Raw genomic sequence first — 26,505 nt, 5'->3', positions numbered from 1 at the left:
AATGAAATGGGATTATTTTTTACAGAGATTACACAGAATAGGAAGACTGTATTTTAAGAGTAGAAGAAGAAATGACATCTTTAAGCAGCGCAATTATGTAACATTGAGAACAGTGTTAGTTTAGTGGGAGATATTAGGCGCAAACAAGAGCCGTGTTTCTGAACTTTGGTGATGTTTCAAATAAAATACTAACTCCAGCCACAAGGGGGCGAAAAAGTCGTGATTGTGGTTCTTTAGTGGCATCATAGAGTGAGAGACTAGGGTTTTGTCGTGCAATGGAAAGAGCATTTAACTCCATTAAACTAGACTTTACGTAAAATGCAAACCAGAAAATGCAGTCAAACCCAATACAAGTTCATTTTTTACCAATATCACGAAGACCGCTCATATTTATGTAATCTAACATTTCACAGTGTCATAATAAGACCTCATGGAGCCACCAATTACATATTCAGAAACACGGACAAATGCTTTGTTTTCAGCCTATCATTCAAGCAGCTGTTGTCACCGTTCCTCAATCCATCTCAGCCATTTTCAGATTTGCATATATTAAAATTTTACACGAAAACAGTGTCCAAAAAAGCAAAGAAGTTCCATTAGTTTTATCCACTACAAACTCATAGATATCATGCGAATATTCTACAGGCTGTTTATGCTCGGCCCGGAAACTGGGAGTCGTAAAATCCGCCCACAAAACCATTCCATACAAGGATCCAATATCGTCAAAACATCCAAAAATGAAGACAATAAATAGTGAAGTATTTAGAAGATTGTGCAGTATTGTACTTTAAAATCGACAGATCGGATAGACAGAGTTGTACCGTTTTCGAGTTACAAAATGTAGGTTTGCAAATATGACGGTAACTCGTTTTTGTTGTCGGTAAGTTAGCTTATTTATGAGAAATGATTAGAATATACAATAAAAATGGTATCTTAGTTTATTCCCCAAGATTTATGAATACGTTTGATCTGTCCATCTTCATACACACACTGTACAACATATCTTAAAGCAGGAAAAGACAAGAGATCGGATTATGCTCAAAAGATAATGTAAATATCGACTAACCCTCATCATCACGCTCCAGTCTGTTCCACCTTTTTGTAACCTTTTGCAAATCCTTTGTTTTTTCTCCTCCCCATCTTCCAGTAAAACCAGTAACTTCCACTTGGGTCTGAGATATCGTGTAACAAAGTTTCTCCTCCGCTTCAGTCACTAGTTTTTCAGAATCAGTTTAGTCCAGATGATGTGTCCACGGGTGAGGTCTAAAGCGTGCATGAAACAGAAAAGATCCGATGAAAGCTCTTGTTTGTGTTGTATCCATATTTGCGGTGTGTGTGTGTGTGTGTGTGTGTTCTTGTACTTACAACTTTGAGAGGACCAGTTTGCGTTTTTAACCAACAGAGTTAGGACAATTTTGTAAAGTGAGGACATTTTAGGTGGTCCTCACTTATTAGAAGACCTGTTTGAGGGTCAAGATGTGGTTTTAGGGTTAAGGTTAGAATTGGGTTTAGGTTAGGTTTAGGTTTAGGGTTAAGGTTAGGGTTCGGGGCCCAAACCTTAGGGTTAAGGTCTGGGTAATACATTATGCCTATGAGTGTCCTCACTAAGATAGAAGTACAAGATTGCGTGTGTGTGTGTGTGTGTGTGTGTGCGTGCGTGCGTGTGTGTGTGTGTAAGACATTGCATAAACATAGTCAGTTCCAGTTCTAGTCCATCAGGGTCACCACCAACAGCAGATTCAGAGCCAGTTTGGAGCAGAAGATGCATCGCTTATGTCAGTTCTATGTGTACTTGAAGGGCCCAAACGCTAAATTTACTTCTGCATTGCTACCTATTGTTCCCTCATAAAAATGTACTAACAGTTTTGACATAGACTGGCTTCGGTTCCTAAAAAAAATCCAAATTGCAAAACCGTGTTTAACCATGACTGGCTGCACATATGGTTTTAAACAGACAAAAGCTTACAATAAAATGGCAAAGATTGGACAGGGAACCAAAGAGAATACTCTTTGAACACCATAGTTTATCAACAGAAAGCATTTAGTGTTTAGCTCTAAACCTTCACCTGATCATTTCAGCACTCAAACGACCTTTTTATATAATATGTGTCTGCGGTAGTTAGCCTTGCTTTAAACTGGTAGCGACTATTTTATTTTATGTGCACGAATTTGACGACATTGAATCTGAATTATTTTCTTTTAGATATAAACATAAAATACCAAATAATTGATGACTGAACCCTATAGGATTATTTAAAACATCATAATGTTGCTTTGCCCAGGGGAGGAGGTGGAAATTGCTACCTACATACAGGATCTTCTGCCAAACTGGCTCTTTTCCTGCACTGGTGAAAAACTACTTTCCAGTTTCTGTTTCCATGTCCTTGTCAAAGAAAAACAGTTTATAATTGCTTCCTTCCATGCGCTTGAATAAACTCCAACCATAATGAATGGTCTCTCTCGGGTTTATGTGATTATTGCCCAAAGTTTTAGGCGTCCATCGCCTTTTAGTTCAAAACTCCACAGTGAAAAAAGTGTAAAGGGAACGTGCACGATCCGTCCGGGCTCTAAGGCAGCACATGCAGGGGCAACATGGGTCAAACGCTGGGGTGAAGGGTCAAATATCCGTACCATAGAAGGAGGAACATCCAAAGATTAAATTACAAGAAGAAGAGGTGCTGTGTTTGAGAGATGAGTGAATTATGGAGGAGAGGGAAAACAGGAGACAGGCTCAGCTTGATGACCCCCAGTGGCCACCTTTAGTATTGCAACCGTGAAGATATTTAGGTAAAAGGATTTGAAATGTATGTCATATTGTCAGTTAAGTTTATAACTACATTCTCTCACTAATGTTTGTATTGATTGTTTATAGCTCCTTGAAGCCTTTTCTTTTTGGAATGTTACATGACCTACTGATTCGAAACCACACTATCTAGAAATATATGATAGAAAAATTAAAAGTTACAGAAAGCTAAGGTTATAAATCAAATTGTGTTCACCAATTTATCGTCATAGAACATTTTCAGTTCTCATTCCTAAATTCTGGTCAAACCTTAAAATTAGTTGCAAATACCATAAAGTAACCAACAGTAAATGATTCCCAAAGATAATATGGTTCTAAAACGGTGTCCATTTTGTGTCCATCCTCTCCCTCTCCTCCACAGTTTCACTCTTGAGTTCTGTCTCAGTCTTTGCTCCCGTCTCACTCCTCTCCCTCCTCTCTACTCCCCGGCCGAGCGAGGGTTGCGCGGGTTCGACTTCCCCTCGTGCGTTCTCCTGTTCCTGCCTTTCCGTATCTCCTGCAGATGCTTCCACTTCTTGTTATTGGGCCTGTTCACCGTGACCTGGCCCGCGGCGCCCCCCGCTGGCTGCGTGGCCGAGTGGTCTTTCCCCACGTTCCCCCCCGCGGCTCCCTTCTCCGCCGGGCGCTGATTGGCCGCCTGCTTGCGCGCCCACACCTGCTCGCAGATCTGATCCACTGTGCTGAGGTTGGGGTGGTCCACGAGCTGCATGAAGTCGCGGTACCACAGCTTCTGGTTGGTGGAGGGAGAGTGCGGTTGGGCGGGGTTGTTGGGTGCGCGGGGGTCCAGTCGGGTGGGCGGTTCCTGAGGGGTTGTGGAGGGCACGACCTCGAGGGTGATGCCGAGCAGCGTCTGGGTGAAGCCGTGCTCCATGGCGTGGCACTGGTACACACCGGCGTCCCTCTTCAGCACCCTGCGGACCAGGAGGCCACGGTCGGTGTGGAGGAGGCGGTCATCCAGGCGAATCTGAAGGGAATGTACACAGAGATTCTATAAGAAATCACTGTCCTGAAATAAGTGACGCCTTATATTCTAGGGCCCGAGAGATAAATCGGAGGCATCCAGAAGAATGGCAAAAAAGCCAAGCGTTAGCTTGTAGCTTCTTAACCTACATGTAAACAACAAGCAAGTGCAAATAAGCCCAAATGCTTATGGCGCGTTCCAGGCAGGTAGATTTCCCACTTCCCACTTGGAAAAATGCCTTGGAGCCACTCAAAATGGTAATTACAACTTGTAAACTCGGAGGTGTCCAGAGAGCTCCGAGTTCGTATACGAGATGAAGACAGTATTGGCAGCCCCCAGTGGAGGAGCAGCAAATGATAAAACTTTAACAAAACCACTGCATCAGTGAAGTAAACGTTGCTTTTGGTCACAGCTTTCAACATAACGTTATGTTGCATGTTTTAAATTATATCTGGTTTGGAGAAACTTTCGTGTAACCTTAGCATCGTATGAGCTAACTGTTTTGTTACACTGTTTATTCAGCTGGAACGCTCTGAGGTCCTGATGATAAAACACTTAACCTTTGTTAAGTATTTTACTGCAGTGTGCTACATCTGCTCTAAATGTGCAGGGTTTGACTTCAACAAAGTGACTTTGGTTATATTATTGATTGTTGATGATTTAACACTTGTACAGTTCTTTATCTCTCTTGTGCATGTCTCACCTCTTCTCGTTGGCTCTGAGGCGTCTTCTGGTACGTCCACGTGACCTGAGCCTGTAGAGATTTGGGGATGCACTCTAAAAACGTGCTGCTCCCGTCCACAGCGAACAGCTTCCTCTCTGACACGCGGTGCTTGTGGTGGTCTGTAGGGGGCAGCACAGGATAACACGTTTGAACACACTAAAAATTGATCTGGGCAAAAAAATATTCTGCATATGTCTAGTCAGTCTAAGTATGAATATTATTAAGATAGCAAAGTTCAAAATAATACATACATGTATTTTGCAAGAAAATTTAAAATGAAATTCAAATAACTGATTTCAAAAGAAGCTTGTCGTCCAATATCGACATGTATTATTATAGGCTTCATGTTCTACATTGTTCTACAATACATAGATGATGATTAGTAATTACCACATATTTTGGAATGGGTAACATTAGTGACTCACTAAACGGCATTGTTCCTTTGCATGCATTATATGTTTTGAATACTGTATAAGGAATTCTGTATTTTTTCTCACCAGTTTTAGTCACGCTGCTGATTAAAATGAGGTCACATTCATCAAAGTATTAGGACAAATTCTGACACACTCCAACTTAACAAACTACTTTTCATAACAATTCTGGTCCAACGCCAAACTTTACACCATGCCACTTGAGATAACAATGTGCAAGCTGTGCTTAAAACCTCTATAGAACTTGACACAGTATAGTTGTATATGTGAGAGATCGAAGGCCATGGGCTGAAAGGGGGTTCTTTGTTCAGATTAACATTTTCTTCTCAGCCACAAAGAGTTCACAGTTTTCTAAGAATTTGACTCGTCGTGACAGGCCTGTGCCGAGTCAGGCTGGAAACACAAAAGGTTCTTGTATTGGCCTTATGCGAGATGCAGCGAATAGTGCACGTACAGGGTCATATAATGGAAAGATCGAAAAGTAATGAAAGTGAGCTCAGAAATTACCATGTGATTGAATTCCTCCTGTCCGTTAATCCTAGTCTACTACTCCATCTATCGGTCACCAGAAAATGCATATGAAAATGACAAAGTTCTCTAGTTCTAAGGTCTGTCCTTACCTCCAGAGCAGAGAGTGTTGGGATCTCCGTTCCTCACGTCCTGTCGCCGGAAACGTCTGGGGGAAAAAAGAAAAACAGAGAATCTTGATCAGTTGAACCAAGCTAGACCTTTCCCCAGTTCGGAGCCTGATCTGTGAACTAAAAGTAGCGATACGTCTTTGATTTCTGTGTAAACATTACCTCTTCGTATTCGGCAGGTATCTGGTGCATGAGGTCCCGTCCCAGGCACAGTAGGGGTCTCTGGCCAGGCAGCACTCGGCGCAGGCTTTTCCGTAAACGCTGCAGCGATGGAGGGGCACCTGGGCCAGACCAGTGTCCGAGCCCACGTACAGCTGTTGCTAAAGGAGGGGAAACACGACCGGCATTTTAATATTCAGAAAGACGGAGAATAACGTTAACATTGCAGTTCTCCCTCCGCACAGTGAGTGGTGCTGCGGTCTGTGTGACATCAACGGAAAATGATTGCAGAGTCAGAACAGTTTTGTAGGAATGCTGCCTCTTCTGTCATCGTCTTGTGTAACTTTTTTGTGGTTAGCTTAGCTTTAGCTTTAGATTAGCTTTACCCTGAGAGAATGTGATAGCGCTTATAACTATTCTGTTTTTTGGAAATGTATCGTGGCTCAGCTAGATGTGTTGTCCCTGTGGTCTGTATTCAAACCAACAGCCATGGTTTTGACGGGGACTTATCTTACCCGTTTAGAGGAGATCTGCATGTTGATGATAGCGGAGTTGTCCTGGGGGCAAAGATCACATGCCAGTGAGGATACCGACCAATAAAAAGATGCTATGTTTCGTTAGGCTTTATACTGCGAGACTGATTATACAGTCTAACCTTAAAAACCTCCAGCTCCTCCAGCAGCAGCTCCTCCATATTGTTCCAGCTCTCTTTGGGAACACTGATCACCTTCAGCACTGTGCCTTTGTCTGGTAAAAAGGGCAAAATGTCTCATGATGAGTTTTGAGTTATCAGAAAAACTAGGAAAAAATGCTTGACATCACATTGAATTATTACTAAATCAGGACACCAATGAATCTACTCGGACTAAAAATAAAAGACACCTCTAGGATTTCAGTGGACAGTTAACCTCTTAAACCACCTGAACTGAGCACATTTTCTCCAGTTTGGCATTACCCAAATCTAAAAGCCTGAAAAAGCATCAAAATAGTAACAAAAACGAGACAAAAACACAACAAAAACATGGTGACGAAGTGACAAAAAAGTTGCGATCACTTTTGCAGATCTTAGCTTTCAAATGGGTCATTACACTGTTCTCTCCATTCGAGAAGCTTTTAGATTTGGGTGAAGCTGAACTGGAGAAAATGCCTCCGGTTCAAGGTAAGAGGTTCAGACCCTCTTTTTGGAGAGTTTAAGCAGAAAAGGAGGGTGTACCGGGTTATTTCATCAAAATGTCCTTTCCCCCTGATGTCCCAGGCTTATCCCATGATGAAAAACCAACAAGCAATTCATTCAAGAAGTTCACGACTCCAATCTCCCTGATGAATGTTTCTTTTTTTCCACAACAGCCGGTACCTGTGCCGATGAACATGACGTCGTACTGTCCGTCCGCCGCGTTGACCCGGTCCACGGCCAACTGGGTGAAGCTGTAGTCCACGTTGGTCCTGACAAAGACCGGCTTTCGGTTCAGGGGGTAGACCGGGTTGTACATGAGCGGGTGGTGTCGGGCGAACTGGATCACCTCGTCGGGGAAACCTTTGGTCGACTCGAAACTGCCGAACGTCTTGCTGGGACACTAGGGGGAGAAAAGTGTGGCGAAGAGGAGTTTAAAACCCATGAAGAAGAACTATATCCAACCACACTGGAACTATACTTTTGGTCTCTAGTCCACCAATCGAAAACCCCTCCAACCTATGATTAACATTCCTACATATGACAAACTCGGGGTCACACATTCCACAGCCGCATACATATTTCTTTGTTTCTGAAAGAGTAAATGAACGGGTCAATTAGAATATAAAGAAAAGACACCCCACTCCCCTCCGAGCGGCTTGTCATGTCTGAGTAAAGCAGCGTTTAATGACATTAGTTCTGCTGGTTAATCCCACACTCGCACAAAGAGGCCTGCGGGGCGTTCAGGGACTGGACACAGGAGATAAGAACCATGTGAACCGGGGACTGGAACTGGTTTGGGGTTTAAAGAGCACTGGGATCTGTGGTCTGAAGGGGTATGGGGTGAGGAGGAGGAGGAGGGAGGATGCATGAATGTTCAAAACAGATGAACAGCGAGTTGAGGGTGTGAAACCACACCAAAAATAGATAAAAGACGAAATTTATTTTCCACAAACTAATATGACAAAGTTCTATACTGTATATAATGGAGGAGTAAAGCTGTTTAGACAACGTAGTGTAATTATTTATCTAATTTTCACAATGTTTGGAAAGTTGTGGGGAGGAAAACCTTTTTCCACCTTTTCATCTGCTCTTTTGTGTAGTCTTTGTCGTGTGTTCAGAACAAACGTCTCAGCTCTGTGTGAACCTCAAAAGCCATTGACACTGCACTGGCACTTTAACTGCTGTCTGCGCTGAAAGAAGAAAACTACAACTCTCGAACAATGCGACTTTGGAAGAAAACCTCCCCTGCATCCTCTTCTCACACCGACTCACTTCATGTACATCAGACCTACATCTTTCACGACATGGCCTATTCCTGTTCCCTTGCAGCTGTAGCCTCAGCATGCTTCTACTCATCTATTTACACACCTAAATGGTAAATGGACTCCAGTTATGTAGTGCTTTTCTACCTTTAGCAGGCAGAAAAGCTTTTAGGCAAGGCAAGGCAAGGCAAGTTTATTTGTAGAGCACAATTCATACACAAGGCAACTCAAAGTGCTTCACAGTTGCATAAATATAAGAAAACAAATACAATCAATAAAACATCAACATAGAATTAATCAATTACAGTAAGAGGCAAGAGTGTAGATAAAATACTTTCAGTTATATGCATTTTTAAGTCTTGTTTAGATTCGCTCTGTCTTGAGCACTATTTTTAAGTCTTGTTTTGACTAGATAAAGATACAAAGACATGCAGAGGAACAAAGTCGCTCAAAAGCTCATAAATAGGACAATGCCGACCAAGAAGCTGTGTTAGCTTCATGCTACATATGCTAATGTTAGCAAGGAGAGACGTTTTTCGCTTCTACTGAACAATCTGCTGTTAAAAAAACATTCATTCATGTTCAATTTTGGCTTAACTTTGTGTGTGATAAACATGTTTATAGTTCAACAGAAAACAGGTAAAAACAATTATTCCCATTTGAAGTTTTCATCCCTCTTGGCTATGTAAAAAGCCAAAGTCATTTTAGCTTTTTAACTCAAAAGCAGTTCTTTTCCCCAATTCTGTCCATCCTTATAAACATCAGCAAACAATGAATTTAACAGCAAAGTAGTGAAAGTACTTCTGTGTACATACCATGCCCGGTCGGGGGTAGGGCACTTTTCCCTGGAAGGGGATCCACTGGTAGTTGGGTCCCTCTTTATGAGCGAACGGCCCGAGGAAGGCTCTGCGGATGTCGTTCATGGAGTAGAGGCACACCGCCGAGCCTTTGAACACACTGCTGCTGGGACAAGACACATGGGTAAGTCCTGCTATTTCCTTTGCCAGTGACATTTGATACAAACATCCAACATCATGCTACCTCAGGCTTTTACAAAGCATTTCGACGTTTCTGCATTGGTGTTGTACTTTTTTCTGTTTTTTTTTTACTGTGTATGAAAATAAAAACGTTTTCTATGTTGGCTCCGTAAAGTTAAAAACAATAGTTGCTAGTTTGCTTAAATTCCTTTGTAGTTGAATGGAGGCAATTTGAGTGTTTATTTAGTTTATTTAGTCTAGGATTAGAAAAGGACTGATCTTGAACTGGTCTGATACTGAATCAGAACCAGCTGACTAAAAGAAAACAGAGCTTTACCAGGACTGAGCAAAAATAGAAAAAATATATCAGCTCTTTCTAGTTACGTCTTTTAAACGTGGACCATCTGAAGCAGATGTGATTTGTTATAAAAGTCTTTTCTTTTTCTTCAAGTGAATTTCTCCTTTGTGAGATCAATAAAGGTTTATCTTTTAAAAGCAAGTTTCTGACAATTGAACGACCAGAAGAAATAGTTTACCAGAGGAGAAGGCCAAACAACTGAAAGTTTGAGGAGGTTTTATGTATGTACATATATGTAATTCAAAGGGTAAAGACCAGTCCCAGGGAAAGCTTGGACATTTTAAATGAAATGGTGTACTTTTTAGCGATCAGTATCCAGTTGATATAAGTTATATACTGTAGCTCAGGGGTTTCTCAGTGGGAGTTGGGACTAGGGCTGGGTACCGTTAAACGATACCAGTCTGGTATCGATGGGGGAGACAAAATGTAAAAGAAAAACATGTTGAATCTATTATAGAAAACGCTATCTCAATGGCCGCCGCCTGGGCGCCGCCATGTTTATTTCCCATACCGACTTTGAAGCTAAGCAGGGAAGTGCCTGGTTAGACCTGGGATGGGAGACCGTTCTTCGGATGCTAAGCAGGGAAGGGCCTGGTTAGGACTGGGATGGGAGACCGTTTGGGAACACCAGGAAGCCTGGCGACAGTACTGAGTGCGTGCGTGGTTGGTGGTGCTGCTGTCCGAGGACAACCCGCTGTCACAAAAACGCGAGTGCACGAGATCTGACTGCCGTGCGTCTGCGCGCATCCTAACAGGGCGATGTGTGTGTGCGCGCGTGTGTGTGTGTTCGTGCGTGTGTGTATGTATGTGTGCGCGCGCATCCAAACATGGCGATGTGTGCGTGTGCGTGCGTGCCCAAAACCTGCTCAAACACGAGCCTCTAATCAAACGCGCTTCTCCGACTGATTTATCCTCCGTGTGAGCAAAAGCGAAAATGAAACTACAACTTAACGAGCGCATGGCCTGCACTGCGTAGTTTTTTTTCTTTTTTTTTTTTCTTCGCTGCTGTACCCCCGGTCGCCTCCCGCGGGAGGTGTTCCAGGCATGTCCTAGTGGGAAGAGGCCTCGTGGAAGACCCAGGACACGGTGGCGGGACTATGTCTCCGAGCTGGCCTGGTGTCGCCTCGGGGTCCCCCCAGAACAGCTGGAGGAGGTGTGTGTGGATCGGGAAGTTTGGGCGTCTCTGCTGAGACTGCTGCCCCCGCGACCCGGCCCCGGATAAAGCGGAAGAAAATGGATGGATGGATGGATGGATGGATGGATGGCTGCTGTACCATTTGTTTTCTATTTTGCTTTCACGTATTGTGAGCCCAGAGGTACATTTTATTCTAAAGCAGCTTTGAACGCATTGCCAATTTTATTGTAAGGTTATAAATACTGTCTAACAACGATCATTAGGCTATTTCACTTCAAACCCTACTCATTATTTGTTTGATTGTGCACTACCGTGATGCACCAAACCACGGGTCCTGCACCGTGAACCAAACCGTTAGAGCTGAACCCCTAATATTTATCAATAATTATTCCACTGTCTCTTGAATCCTGTTCCCCGAGTTTAGCGACAATATTGCATCAAACACTCCAATAGCACTTTGTTTGAAATAGTTTTTTGCCTTCATTCTTTTACTCATTTGTAGTGGCCATAGTTTTTGGAATGGCTTGGGAACCACTGGTCTACAGCTGAACTGTGTGACGGGTTGGACATTTCTTTGTAATCACTCATAATCTCAGAATATCAAATGTGGAGACTAGCGAGGCCCGGCCAAAGGCCGGGCCTCAGCAGTTATTATTATAATTCAAGGGCGACAGTGGCACAGATGGTAGAGCGGGTCGTCCCATGATCGGAAGGTCGGGGGTTCGAATCCCACCTCCTGAAAGTGCACATTGTCGTTGTGTCCTTGGGCAAGACACTTCACCCACATTGCCCCCAGTGTCTGCGTACATTGGTGTATGAATGAGAGTACGAATGGGTGAGTGGATCCTTGCTGTAAAGCGCATTGAGTGCCTAATGTAGGTGGAAAAGCGCTATATAAGTTGAGACCATTTACCATTATTTTTAAATTGGGGTAAGGAAAAAATAGGGAAAAATGGGGGGGCATCAGTAACAAAGTATTGTTAAAGTACCGGTATAGACATTTTTTTTAACAGTACCCAGGGGTCGCAAGGCCTTGGGTGGGGGTCCCAAGATGATTTCAAGATGAGATAAAAAGGAAAAATGCCACTGTTGTTTTTGTTTGCAATTTGTGAAATCTACTTTGATATTAAAATTAACTGTTAAAATGCATTTAAAACTTAATTTGAAATGCTTTGTTGCCCATAGTTGTAGAAGAGGCAATAACTTCTTACAGTGGGGCACTGGGATTTTTAAGTGGCAATTCTAGGGGATCGAACTGACTTCCTAAAAAATCAATACAAATTAACCAGTCTTTTGAAATCCCATTACTGCAGGACAGGTCTAAAGCTGGATTTAACATGGTAAAATTAGACCTTAAAAACAGATAACCCCGAAATCAGAGGTAATTGCACCACGACTCAACCCGATCTGGACCGTGACTAAACCCGATCTAACCTCATTAGGACGTGTACATGTGTTTTTAGTGCGTTTTCCGACCTGGAAGTGGAGAAGACGGTGTAGACCAGAGGGTTCTTCCTGTCCCTGGTCTGCAGCAGGAAGACGTCCCCTGAGGGCGCAGTAAACACAGGGTCAGGGGTCAGAGGCCAGGGGTCAACAGTAGGATAAACACGGCCCGGGGGTCGGCTGTGATCTGCTTATAGAGGTCGCGCAGGAGAGTCTCTCTGGGACACATGCCGACAATGATTAAACCAAACGGCGGCCGATGCACGGGACATTTCTAAACTATGGCTTTATTGGTACAATGAGAGAGATATCACCGGCTTGAGGGAGTAACAAAACTTATTTGGGACAAAACAAGGATGAATTATGACCAATCCTGGACTGAAACAGAACTAAACCAACTTTATGTAGGACTATGGACGAGCGAGACCTTCATTTTGACTTGGGTTAAAGCAAGACTGAAGTAGGGAGGGGAAAATCATTGTCAATATTAGTAGCTCAAGCCACCGTAATGTGAAAAGCAAGACATAGCAAGCTAGACCAAGACATCAACACACACAATCCCCATTCCTCATTTTATGTTAGGTGAGGTAGCGAGTAGCGAGTTTCTTATCATACATCATAACCTTAATCCGTGTAAGAAACGGCGTATCTTACGTAGTTCGTCGAAGTAGGTATCGCTGCCGTCAGCTCCGGGAACCGAACAAATCAGGCGAGTTTTCAAAAACGTGGTCCATTTGTTCACCAGGCTCCTCTGTCCCCCCAGGTCGTTCTGAAAATATAGGTACAACAAACAAAAATGAAGCTGTGAAGATCGAGCAAGTCAATAACATAAAAAATAGTCAAAATGTGGGAGGTTGGCCTAGACTTTGGCCCTTACACAAGCCCTTAAGACAATCATTACTAAATTTCCATTCAATCCGACTTCGTAAAACATGTTCTAAAAAAGTCTTACTCGACACAGCTGTCCAATGCGAGAGTACGTGGATTTGCCGATGCCCTGAGCCTCAACCGCTGTCTCGCGGAAGAAGAAGAAAACTTTATCATCATCTGGATTCTCACTTTCAGGAACCCAGAATGAGCCGATGAACTTTGGCTCTGAAGGGAAGGAAACACAAGAAAGATCAGGACAAAATACACAATGTTCATCTTTGAGTATCTAGCAGTAGTAGCAGTCTTACCGTTGAGCCAGCGCGAGTCGTGCTGCTCTGTTCTTATCGACGGTCTTTTCCCCAGACTCCTGAAGATGGTGAAGTCTCGTCCCATCAGGTCTGTGGCCACTCCTGCGTACAGCTCGTCTCCTGGAAACAGTGTTTTGATGCTCAGTGTGAGTAAAGCAAAGGTAAAACTTGATACCAATCCTTCGACACCACTGGGGCAGCGTGTAGGGATCAGTCGGCGAATGCATCGTAACTCCAGAAGTTGTTGTTCATCATAGTCTGGTGTACTTCACTGGATGATTTTGCAAGGTGCAGGTTGATGGGAGAATCAACCAGCTCCACCAGGAAATACCCAGACCCCCAATACAAAAATTGAACCCAAGACTTTTTGGCTGTAAGGCAGGAATTCTAACAACACAGCCCAACTCGTAGCTTTATTGGCTTTCACAAAGGCATCTCCTTTACAACCGGGAGCCCGCAAGTGCTAAATACTGTCACTCACCCACAAGGACAGAGGCGGCCTGGTGTCTGGGGTCATAGGGACTCTTCCCTTTACCATCCTCCACTTTAGACGGATCGATCCGGAACACATGATCCTGAAACGCACCAGAACTCTTTATTTACCAGTGCAATGCCAATTCCAATGTGCATGACTTTTCTTTTGCAGTTATCTTAACCATTGGGTGAAAAAGACACAATCGTCCACCAAAATCTCAAGTCAAAGTGATAATAAAGTCACCTAACACCTCAAGTACTGCAGTAATTGAAGACGTATTTGGAGTAGTTTTACCTCCATCCGGTTGCCGACCTCCACGAAGGCGCAGGTGGGGTGGAAGGCCCCGGTCCCGCAGGCGTACAGGTGAGTGCGGTTGTAGTGGTGCAGCAGCTTCACGTAGTTCACGCAGTCAGTCTGCAGCACGGGCGAGAACATATGGGATTAGACTGGATCGACGGGCAGAGTGACAAGTATGAGAAATGTAGAGAATCATAATAACACGGCTTTGTTGCAAGAGTCGGAAGAAATGTTTGGGAAACGATCAAAACAGTGTGGACTCGTTCCGAATCAACAGGTGAAGCGTTAAAGACAATGGCCGCTGGCTGCCCTGCTTTTTGACCACAAACGTGGGGGCCGCCATTGCTCCGCCGTTGCTGCAGTACCTCCATATCGCCGCTAGGCCCCCATTGAAAAGCATTGGACTTTAGACACGTTAAAAACTACTTTAAAGCCTGGTTTCAATTGTTTCAACGCTAGACTAGGCTAGATCTTCCTCCTGAGATCACGCTGGGTTAATAACACTATATGAAACCAGGCTGGTTTTCGTAATATGATTTTTTGAAATCTCGTACTTAATGAGGCTCGGACTATTAGCATTGGAGCAGCGCGAGCTACACGTCACGCAAGGGCCGAGTCTACGGTGAAAATCCCGCCCGTATGTCCTTTTTAGGAACATGCTTCGTCAGAGCTGGGGAGGGGGAGCCTGTAAATCCGCCATGAATTGCCCCACGGCCGTGGTCATTCTGGTAAACGGGGAGGAGTGAGCATAAGACGTCCATTATTTTCTACAGTCTATGGTTAAAGACTGTCAATCATGATACAGGGGAGACGTGCTAAGTATATCGATCGCCTTGAAGCTTGAGTAAATGAAAATCTGAGAAGTAGCTTGTAGTGTATTGTTATTGCTGCGATATTGGGTTTGCTTATTCAGAGGCAGTGCAGTGGGCAGATTGTAGTGAAAACATATCCGCACTGGAGCATTAAGTTATGTCAGGAATTTCTCTCAAAGGGCGCGATACTGGGACCCGACCAGGACTCTGACCAAGGACGAAGCAAGACCACCTGACAGAGGCCGGCACAAAACCAGAACTAACTGGATATGATTTAGTCCACACTTCAATGCTACAAACAGTGACACCTTCCGCAGTGTCTTGCCCACGGACACAGTATCAGTACAAGTCATTGAACCACTAACTTGCCCTGTTCTAAAGCGACCGTAGCAATATGTTTTTCGACAACTCTGAATGTTTTGAACTCTGGTTAGAAGATAAAGGGGTTAATTTAGCATAACATGGGCCCTTCAATATGAAACAAAAAGAGTGTCTCAGACAAGTGTTTCTTTTACAAATATGAACAACAACAAAAGAAACAAAAAGCTTCCCCAAAGAAAACTTCAAAGTTCTTCCTGTGTCACTTTGCCCTCTGGCCTCTGACCTGCCTCTGACTGGCCTTTTAGTATTGAACCAGCGGATCAAACAGAGCCGGACTCGGACAAGCTCAAAGCCACTTGCTCTTCACAATCATTAACCACATCGCATCCCATTCCTGCAGGTTTCATTTTATTTTTACTATTTCAACATTTAAGATCAATTGTCGGAGGATGTTTCTTTGTAACCTCCACACATTTGAATCCTTGCACTTTAGAAACATCTCGCTAGTGTCGTTTGTATGGGAAAATATATTTACATGCTTCAAATTAGGGATGCCAAGTCTCTCTTTTCTGAAGTCCTTAACTTTGATTTGCTGTAATTGATGAATCAAAATGTATCTCCTTTTCTGCTTTCGGAAACCGTTGGACAATTAGAAGTGATCATAATACTGTACTTTTATTGTATGCAGCATATTGCCCGTGTAAGCAATTTACCACTTGAAGCCGCACCTTCCTTATATATCGTGCCTGATAATAGCCGTGGTTGTTAGATATGGATGGAGACAGGAATCAATGACAAGTCTGATTCAGAGCGGTGGAATGTCAACATGTCACTTTAGATCTGTACTTTGCTCTTTTAGATCCTCAGCACTGGCACACACCTATCAATACATTCTTAATACTGAAACCGGTTTAGTTTCAGCCACGTGATTTCTTGCATGATCATTTAGGCCTGGACCAGGGAATGATTTTACTCTCCTGTTAAAAAAACAAAAGAAAACAAAAAAAACAAATAAAGAGTTGTGTTGTTTTGCCCATTCTTTTTTGATTAATGCCCTCTTGAGAGCCGAAAACGCTGCATTCTAAGTCCAGGTACACTCGGCTTGTTCTGATTATGTCTCTGCCCAAACTGCCTAGGGAGGACAAGAGTGGGCTTGAATTGAAAAAAAGCTAGCAGGTGATGTTTTCAAGCATGATTTAATCTGATTTACTCCTTTCCATGTCGTTGTCTTACATGGTTCCTTCATGTCACTGTGAGTAGGAGGGCAATGAGAGCGTCCCTGTGTCTCTGGCCTTTGTCACGTCCCGGAGAAGACAGTGAAAGTAGATGGGAGTTTTAAGGCTGTATTTACATGTCTGAGTGCGTTTCCTGTGGGAGCGGAATGATAGGGCTACCGTAAGTCTGGTTCATGTGGGCAACTCTAAACGCAACTTACTAAACCACAGTGTAAACCAGACAGGTCGACTCCGCAGCATTTTGGCATAATGGAACAAGCGGTTACGGTTACTTTATGCAAATATTCAATCATTTTAATGAACTAGACTTATCTTAATTATATATCCTAATGCTTTTATGGACGCTCCAGGCATTTTACATATCCGTCAGTTGACCAGATCGGAATCATGAGGAGTATCTTAAAGGTGCATTATGCAACTTTTTTATGAGGGGAAAAAAAAAGTTAATATTTGTGTGAATTTGACCTTGTAGTGACCCAGTGGCTGTATGAGTGGTCAACGGGGCACCTTTACTTTCCATCACTGTGGTCTCTAGGACGCTCCAGGGTCAATTGTTTGGCAGGTTTTCACTGCAGACGGACCCTCTCGGAAGAAAACCTACTAAACAATTGATCCTGGAGCATTGTAGAGGATCCACCGTGATTGCCATGCTGACCGTTCATGCAGCCGCTGGGTCACTACAAGGTCAAATACGCACAAATATCAACTTTTTCTTTCCACATAAAAAGTTGCATTATGCATCTTTAAGGATTAGCCTATAATCCCACATCAATCTCACTTTTCAGTTTTATTTTATGTGTTTAAAACAAATAAATGGCTTTAATGGCTCATGAATTTAGGCAAGATATTCTCTCTAATTAACCTAAATTTCAGTTAGAAATTAAAGCAGTACTAAGTAACTAAGTTTACCTTAATAAATCCTTTTCGTAGTCCTTCTGGGGGTAATACAAATGGTAATGGGGTGACTGGAGGGTCTTTCATCTCCCCCGGTGTCTTTGGCCAGAAAACCACCCTTGAAACGTTCACCGCTCTGACCCGGAGGCGCAATACACACTAATGGAATCACGACGAAGAAGCTAGCAGGCTATCGGGCAAAGCTAACAGTATTTACAGCCAAGTTTGAGTGAAAAAAATAATCTCCTTTGTGTAATTGAGTTGCACAATGTATAATATCCCTCTCTCCCTTTGTCTTTTCTGTCAGCGTAGTATTTACTCTCACGGACAATTAATGAGTAAAACAAACGTAACATGCTACGACACCTGCAGTGGCGCTTATGGCCTCTAGGGGCTTGAGTTACTTAGTTCTACTTTAATGCTTTCCACTCTATTAACACATGTTTTCATTCTTTTGCGCCAAACTCCAAGCCTCACTACCATCGAATAGGTGTTATAAACCCCCAAACCATTATCACAATATGATCAATCGGATTAAAATTGCGTATTTTGCCACAGCCTGAAAAAAAAGAAAAGAGTGACCCAGCGTTCCAGGTCCCAATGAAACTCTCCTCCGACAGTACACATGTAAACCAGGACAAAACCAGGTCTAAACTATAGAACTAAACCAGGCCTAACCCGGGTCCTTGTCTCTGAATGGCTTGTGTTGTGTTCAGGTGTAATCGGACACTGCAGTGCTGATGAATGAGGCCCTTGTGGTCTACAGCTGTATTATCATTACCTGCTCTTTAGTCCTGCATTGGTCCTGAGCACTGGGTGGTCTAGACTTGGTCCTGTACTTGACTGAGGACAGGGTTCACTGCGGCCACTAAACTTTAAATAAAGCGTTTAATTAAATCTAAGTGGCCCCGGGGAACCGAAATAAACCGATGTGGGACTAAAGTGGAAAGTAAGTCTATTCTAAGGCCGTTTCCACTCAGCTGAAGTCTTGTACGGGCATCAGGGGAATATCATTTTGGTTCTGAGACTATAAATGTTTAGCAACTAGCAATATGATAAATAATGAACAAATGTTAATGGTAATATTTATGTAGCAGCATTGTTCCTGAAGTATGCAATGCTATTCTGTTTTGAGGAGGCTTGTTCTTGTTTATTTAGTTTTGCTTTGTTGGAAACCTACAGCTCTCATCTTACAAAGCCCCGTGGCCAATGAAATGATACATACAAAAAAAAGAAGTATTTTCACACTGTTCCATTGAGAACACAGTGTCATAAACCATATCCTCTGAGTCAGTGCTAATAACTGTGTTTGTGAAGTGGACATGACAGAGGAGAACATCTGTTTGAGAGGCATCCATCAAAATAAACACAGCTCTCTATGAGGACAACAGTCTCCCGCCTAAGCTATGACAGGAACTGAGCCGAGGTCTGTGTTTGAAACATCGTCCATATCCATTTAGCCAGAGAAGGACTAAAATTAAAAAACACATTGATGTAGTGAGGCAGGCAAATATGTCATTTTTTTAAACCTACAGCTGGATCGTAGGCCGACATCTGTTCAAGCCGACCACAAGCTTGAAATGTTTGCTTGTGCATTTGCTTTTATTGGAGATAAATATATTTCAAGAGTAATTTTCCCTAACCAGAAGCTTTGCTGCTGCAAAACAACACAGCACATTCTGACACTAGCGCTGAGTTGACGACCGACAGTAGCTACATCCGCAGAGTAGGGGCGGGAACCTCTGGGAACCTCTGGGTACCTCGTGACACGATACGATACATGACGCGATATATTGACATGATAATCAACATATTGCACAAAAATAACCCAAGATATGTTGCGAGTTTTAAAGAAATATATGCGATTTTTAACCTTTTTTGAACATACTACATTTTATCTATAATTTACATTTGTTTTCAAGTGCTTTGTTCTCCTTTTACCTCAATAAATAAGTGAATAAATGATCCTCGACTTACTGAAAATTTGTCATTGATATGTCACTGCATGTAAATAAACAGGAAGCCACAGTTCTGTTTCAAAAGTAATACATCAACCACAAACTATCTTATTTATAATAATAAAACTATCATCAAAAGTAATACATTAGTTTGACTGTGTTTGGTCCAAGTGCTTAAACTTGCAGTGCTGCCCCCTGCTGTCCTGACTGAATTCTTGGTCATTATTTGTCTCCATTGGCTGAAAGCAGTGAGGCACTGATACCTCATTAATATGCATGACGTTGGTCATTAATATGCATGACGTTGGTCATTAATATGCATGATGTTGGTCATTAATATGCATGGTGTCCTCAAAAGTATCCATATCAGAATAAAAAGTCAGCATCGTATCGTCCTGCGATATATCGCAAATTTGATATATTGTCACACCCCTACCGCAAAGCTGGAGAGGTAGCGAAGGTTTGTTTCGACGGGGAGTGATTTTACTTCAGTGAAAGTACCAGTAGTATTTAAAGTGGAAAGTACAAATCTTGTGAGTAATAACTTTGCAGCTTGGTGCTCAAATTCCCCTCTGTACGGGACACGTTGGGGACAAGCCTTCTTCCTTGTTGCTAGTCGGCGGCATTTGACAGAACATCTGCACAGCGCCACCTACTGCTCTGGAGCGTGCATTATTATTGTCCAAAATCAAGACAGCATAGGGGAATCTACACTTATCTTTCATATGTACTGGAGTTATATGTTTTCAACTAAAAAGTACTCAGTACAGATCATCAAAAACTTTGCAGAAGTACAGTTAAATCAATGTACTTTGTTACTGACCACCTATATTAAACTATTCCCAAATATCTCTAAAAAGCATAAAACCCCTGCTTTAAAATATTATTTGATACTACCAATTATTCACAAATCAGACCAGTGATGTCAGAGCGCGTGGAGCGTCTGTTCAAGCATATGGTGTACTCATGACTGTGCACAAGAGAAAAGGTTTTGTGTTACTGTGTTCAACTCCAGAATGTGATGCAGCCCTCTCACCTGATGTTTTAGCAAGAACATATCGTCACACTTTTCTCACTAAACTGCTGCGGGAAATAACAACTCGTGTCTAGAAAGAGAGTGTGACGTCTGTAAAGCTGAGTAAGTAGAAATCAGAACCTATTGTGGTGCCTGTAGCTGCTTAAAAACAAGTTACCAGTTTGTTCTGTATAATCCAAATAGTCAACAGGCCAAGCAGCGTACACTTTGATATGTAACTATAGTGTTGGGGCAGTGATAAGCCTTGGACTCACAGTTATGTCTTTGCCCGCCCAGTTACACTCCTCCCTCCAGTCGACCGGAGCAGGCCAGTAGATCTGCAATCACAAGAGAAGGACCATAGCGTTATTTTTAGTCAATAACGAACTGCGATGCAGAAGAGACAGAAGAATATGAAGGCTGCATAACACAGCTCGTAATACAACAATAATTTACATACATATTTCACAAGAAGTCACACAACATATCGCATCTGACTAAGATTTTCACCTTTTAGGCAACACAGCCTTAAAACAAACGTATGGTAACTTTAAAAAAAAAAAGAGCAGAAGTTCAGTTCATGCCCACCCCTTCACGCCTAAACTAACAGGAGTTAGTTTACAGTCCTATGTAAACTAACTCCTGTTAGTTTACATAGGGCTGCAGACATCAAGAGATAATAAGTTACTACACAGACACAAAGCCGTTTTCAGGCCGCCCACCGAAACAGTGGACTTGTTGGTGCAAATGAACATCAAACACTTCTACTGGAAGTGTCAATACAAAGGAAGTGCCATGGCAAAAAGAGGCAAAAGGGGGCGAGGCGGAATAAGGTGAATAAAGAGGGAAAGCAGGTATTCTAAATAGTCCTCAGTAGAGCCTAAGAAGAGGTCGACCGATATGAGTTTTTCTAAGGCTGATGTCGATATGCACGGCCGATATTTTTAACCAATATTTTTGGCAGATTTTTTCAAATGTATGATCAGAAATCCTGTAAAAACACAAATACTTGGTTTCTCCAGCAGTGACCGATTTTCATTAATTACTTTAGGTGATTCAATCATAGTTTCTGTCCCAGGTTTGATTAGCTTCCGTTAGCATTAGCAAACTGCTGCTAGCCGCAGCAATTTGCCCCACGATCCAAAATACAAATGCAGAGGTTAAAACTAACTCATTCATTGAATTCTCTTCAAGAGAGCATTATTTTCCATATTACGCGTGTATATTATGCTGTTGCACATGTTTCTATAGAAGAACCTTTTACGCGCTCTGATGACATCACAGTGACCACATCAGCATGTACCAGAGGGACTGACTGTCCAGCCTTAGAACAGACAATGGACTTTTGTAACATACTGCGTACAATAGAGTCTGTGTTTACACTACATAAACATCAGAACACTGTGAACGCCATTACAGCTTTTATCTATCTTTGGATGGACCAATAGACCGGTCAGCACTCACTCCCTGCATGCATTGTCATACATCGATTGTTATTCATGAGCTGTCACATGTAAAACTCCTTTTGTCTAACTAATGTAATCGCCAGGGTTCATCTCACGCTCCAGTTGATGTATAACTTAATCCATACCTTGTGCTCTTGTTTGGCGATGTTGTCCAGAGACAGTGAGAGCAGGAAGTTCTTGGCGCCCACAAACAGCCGTCCTCGCTCTTCGTCCAAAAGTAAGGCCCCGAAACAACACGATCGATCCAGGTCGAAGCGCCGCACGCCGTGGAACTGCTGCAGCTCTGTGGGAGGTACAGGAAAGTCAGAAAATATGATGGAATACTATTATGATGTGTAGTGGTAATTTGTAATTGTCTTACAATTTGCTCCAAGCAATATTAAAGCTGACATCTCATGCAAAATTGACTTTGTTGAGGTTTAAACCATGTTTTAACATTGTTACCTGGTCAAAGAAAGGCCTGGAGTGGTGTTTCACAACATTCACTTTTTGAGTTAATCCTCGGTCAAAGCTGTTAAATGTAGCCGTTTCTTCTTCTACGGCGTCAGCGCCTCGTTCTGTACTCCTTTATTACAATTGTGTCACTGTTCAAACCCAAAAAACTGTCCTCCACATTTTTAAAGCCCATCATACAACATTATCAATTTTGAGCCGTTGTGTGATCAAAGTGTGTTTATGAGGCACTGCTGGAGCTGCTAATCACACTGTATCCAACCTGCAAGTTATTTTTTTAAGAAAAGTATTCCTATAGCCGCCAGCAGGAGGAGCCCCAGTCAAGATGTTCACCAGCTCTTTCACCTGCATTTCATTGTTACTATTTAATTCTTACAGAGACATATTTTTAATTAAAAAACAGTTAGTCTATTTTTAAGCTCCATATGCATGACATTTAACATGACACTTTACAACAGTTTGAGGAAGTGTGATTAAGAGCATTTTCCTTGTATTGAATTTATGGTTCAGACCAGGGTTTTTGCTTTTTTTTTTCAAAACAAGTCAACAAGTCTAATACATGGTGATACCCTGTGGATATACGATATTTGTTTGCAAAGGACATTTAAAACTAAATAACTGCAACCTCTGTTATTTGCTAATTGTGACCTTTTACATTGCAGGTCGGATTTAATCGCATTTTATCAGGCAGGTTATTGGACCAACTTTTCCTAAACATCTAAAACAAACACTATATGGAACACTTATTACTTTCTTCTTCCAGTTTGCAGATCCAGTCACTGGCACTTTCCTCTGCAGCTCAAAATGTCCTCTCAAAAGCCCACCTATTATAAATCAGAACCCATGTTCTACCGTCCCTCATCTCTGATTGACACTGTTCTCCTTCTGTACATCTTGTATTTGTTCTTGGTCTTAAAAAAAAAAAAAAAAAACTACAAAGCTACGGTCAATGTCATATGATTTACTCAATCAATATGAATTTCAAACAGTCCCGAGGGTGTGTTTATTCTAGGCCTGCTGAGTAAAGATCACACACTCATGATGCTGAACAGAACGGAGATGATCTTCTCCGAGGACATTGACCAAATCAGATCTCACTTATGTAATAGATCTGTTTGGGAGGAAAAAAGAAAGAAAAGAACAATTCATTTCAGACACAGCAGCAGAGCATTAACCAGACGACCCCCTGAAATCATCTCACGAAAGTTAGTTGTCTCGGTGTCACCATTTCCGGGGCCCACACACTTTCTCTGCTCCGTTGTGCTTAACCCGCCTCCTGTCTGTTCTCTGCGGTTTGCCTGGCTCTCCTCACACACAAACAGCGGCAGGGGAGTGTACAGTGTTTTATAGACTTAGCAACAACCCAACTCCACCGCATTCAGTCAATAAACACGAGACACAAGCCGCAGCCTGCTGACACGAACCACGCTTTTTTTCTAACTTCTAAAGCTCTATGCATGGCCTGGCGACTGTGGTGAAGAAGCGTGTCTCTAAATGTGGAGTAGTGAATGGTCCGCTTTCATTGTACATTCAAATGAGTCTATAGTGGAAGACAAGCCATGATTCTATGGAAGGACTTGACTTTTGACTGTCATATTGCAGATTTCTGGATCTGGTTTAGTAATATCTCTGCAATTACTGGGCTGAGGGGACTCCCTCACATGCACTATCACTAACTTCTCTGTCAGCACAAATTAATCTAGATAAATGTTTTTTTTCCAGGTATTGAAAAGTGGCACACACTAAACATTCTCACACACGGGTGGTATTGTTGTCAGAAGAAGGGACCACAAGATTTGATCAACCTTTATTTAAGCAGAAATGACCCACTGGTATTCAGAATCTCTTTTTAGGGAGTCGTAGTTTGTACATTTTTAGTGACTGTAAGAAAATGGATGGATGGAAATTACAACTCAGAGTTGACACTCATTTCTTCTGTTGTTGTTATAGCCATCCCAGATCCACACGCCCTCTATCTGAAATCATTGACAACCTTTCCACTCATCAGGTGAACAATTAACTGCCATCATGGGTTTAACCGATAAATATAACCATTAATCGTTATGCTGTATGGAGGGGAAAGATACAGTGAGTGCAATTGAACATAAGTATTTTCATAAAGATCCATTATTGCTAATAAAAAGTGCAATGTTCACTAAAGTCACATTAACAAGTAGACTTGACCTGAAAGGATAATGGTTTGATAAACCAACCAAATAAAAAACTAAAGAAATTAAACAGAATGTGCATCACTACTTTCCACATGAAACTAAAATTATTGCAACGTTTAACACCTTCAATTTGGCGAAAGTTTTACAAAATTATCACAGTATTATTGTCCAATTCCATTCATAATGTTGAAGCGTCAACACACTTGGGTGATATTTGAACTGGTAACTCTTTGGTTGGGTGTCAGTCACTAAAGTCACTGAGGCACCTTCTTTCCAAACAGAAACCAAAACCCTAAAAGACCTATAAAATCTGTCCTCTCCCAGTTCTGCTTCATGTTTGGGATGATGTCAGGCAGAGTCAATGGGTGGGGTTAATTAAACTCATAATAAAAGTATGTTTTTCACGGAAAATAACACTTTGTTTTCAAATTCAAGACTCTGAGACCAGGACTAATGTGAGCTACATGTCACATCAATGTTTAGGGTTGATAAAGCCCTCTCAGCCTGGAACCTTCTTGCTGCACATTAGAGGTTAAAGAAAAAGACACATAGGCAATGGTTGAGCAGTCCCTTGTCTCGCCTGATGGTCCTTGATGTGCACCCAATGGGCGAGGAACGCGCTTCTCTATGGTCCTCATGGTGGGAAGCGTCCCAAAAACGGCTTAAAAGTTTTTCTTTTTCTAGATAACGATATGACCTATGTGACAACGCTGGGGTAGGTGAAATATTTTTAACCACACTGGTTTTTGTTTATCAACCCAAAAATTGGAAGCATTTTCAGTGCATTGACTGGCTCAAGCTCTGGAGCTCTGTGGAGGCTCCGCCAGCCCCGCGAGCGCAGGGCTTCCCCATAGACATATTACTAATAGACCGTGATTTCTCACTCCTCCCTGTTTACCACAATGACCACGTTCGAGGGGGAAATCATGGCGGATTTACCGACTCCTCCTCCCCAGCTCTGACAAAGCATGTTCCTAAAAAGGGCATACGGGCGGGATCTTCACTGTAGACTTGGCCCTTGCGCGACGTGTAGTTTGCGCAGCTCCAATGCTAACAGTGCGGCCCTCATTAGTACGAGATTTCTAAAATGTAACCCAGCGTTATCACAGGAGGAACGTCTATCTAGCTGTAGAAAGTTAAAGAAAATTAGAAACCAGACTTTAAAGTTGTTTTGAACGTGTCTAAAATGCAATGATTTCCAATGGGGGACTAGCGGCTATTTGGAGGTACTACAGCAAGGGCGGAGCAATGGCGGCCCCCAGTGTCGTCGTCACAAAGCAGAGCAGCCAGCGGCCATTGGGCTTCCTGCCTTTTTGCCCTTTTAAGGAACAGGCTTCGTAGGAGGATACAGAGCGGCAATTAAGTTTCACAATGAATGGGTTTGAATGGGACCCGCTCCTCCTTATTATATTGTATCTATGTGTGCATCTGTCAGAATGTGCACCCTGCTCCAAAGATCACACAGAACATTGGCCACCCCACTCTGACCGGCTGACAGAACATAGTACGTCGGTTATAAATTCATTTTCTCTTTACTTTTAAATTAATATGACAAATACAAGAGATAACCGGACACACCCCTGAACAGTTCTGTTATATACTAAAGTCCTGATTTATCTGAAAAGAAGTCAGTGCTCACCTTTATAAGACAGTTTCATCCTGGGAGCAGAGGGTGCAGACGATGAGGAGGAAGAAGAGGAGGAGGAGGAGGAGCGAGCAGCTAAGGCTAACGTTAGCATGAGCCCGCTGCAGCTCAACAGCATCATCACAGTCATCATTTTAGATCCGGAACAAAGACCAGACAAGTCCAGAAAATGTCCTGATCCTAGTTCAAAGTCTGATCTTCAGCCAGGCCACTCGTTGAGCTTGGGCCAGGGGGAAGAGAAAAAAATATATATATATCCACAGGTGTTGGGGGGAAAAAAGAAAAACAAAAAGCAGCTGGTAAATCCTCAAATAGTTCAAATAGTTGGTGTATCAGATCCTCCGAGAGACCGCAGCATCACTGAAGAGGGACAAACCTGGGGGGAAACAAAAAGGTTCAGGAAGAGATGTTTAGTAAGCTAACACCTGCTAGCTTAAAGTGAGAATAGCAGGCATAGCTGAGGCTTAAAAACATTACTTTGGATACTTCATCACTGACATTTTACATTTTCAAATTCAAA

General features: G+C 42.5%; 1 protein-coding gene across 1 annotated transcript; it reads right to left on the bottom strand.

Annotated features, from left to right (window-relative positions):
* Positions 1–2,979: 2,979 nt before the first annotated feature.
* Positions 2,980–26,232, bottom strand: sema3b (sema domain, immunoglobulin domain (Ig), short basic domain, secreted, (semaphorin) 3B). The gene is made up of 17 exons (XM_079557832.1): positions 25,980–26,232; positions 21,842–21,999; positions 20,526–20,588; positions 14,013–14,132; positions 13,725–13,818; positions 13,244–13,363; positions 13,018–13,160; positions 12,720–12,834; positions 12,099–12,168; positions 8,968–9,112; positions 7,071–7,290; positions 6,372–6,463; positions 6,232–6,273; positions 5,720–5,877; positions 5,540–5,595; positions 4,468–4,607; positions 2,980–3,767 (listed from the first exon to the last, which is right to left on the bottom strand). Exons 1-17 carry the CDS (start codon positions 26,116–26,118, stop codon positions 3,222–3,224), a joined length of 2,421 nt encoding a protein of 806 aa, XP_079413958.1. The 5' UTR covers positions 26,119–26,232; the 3' UTR covers positions 2,980–3,221.
* Positions 26,233–26,505: the final 273 nt, after the last annotated feature.

The sequence above is a fragment of the Gobius niger genome (genome assembly GCF_951799975.1).
Source record: "Gobius niger genome assembly, chromosome: 6".
NCBI lineage: Eukaryota > Metazoa > Chordata > Actinopteri > Gobiiformes > Gobiidae > Gobius > Gobius niger.
Note: the sequence above shows the minus strand (reverse complement) of the source record. Positions and strands in the feature narration are given on the sequence as shown.

Coding starts and splice junctions, on each gene's coding strand:
- sema3b (XM_079557832.1), bottom strand. CDS start 26,118: ATGATGACTGTGATGATGCTGTTGAGCTGCAGCGGGCTCATGCTAACG. Junction 6,274..6,371: donor AGGAGCTGGAGGTTTTTAAG/GTTAGACTGTAT, acceptor CTTTGCCCCCAG/GACAACTCCGCTATCATCAA. Junction 5,878..6,231: donor TGCAGATCTCCTCTAAACGG/GTAAGATAAGTC, acceptor CCCCTCCTTTAG/CAACAGCTGTACGTGGGCTC.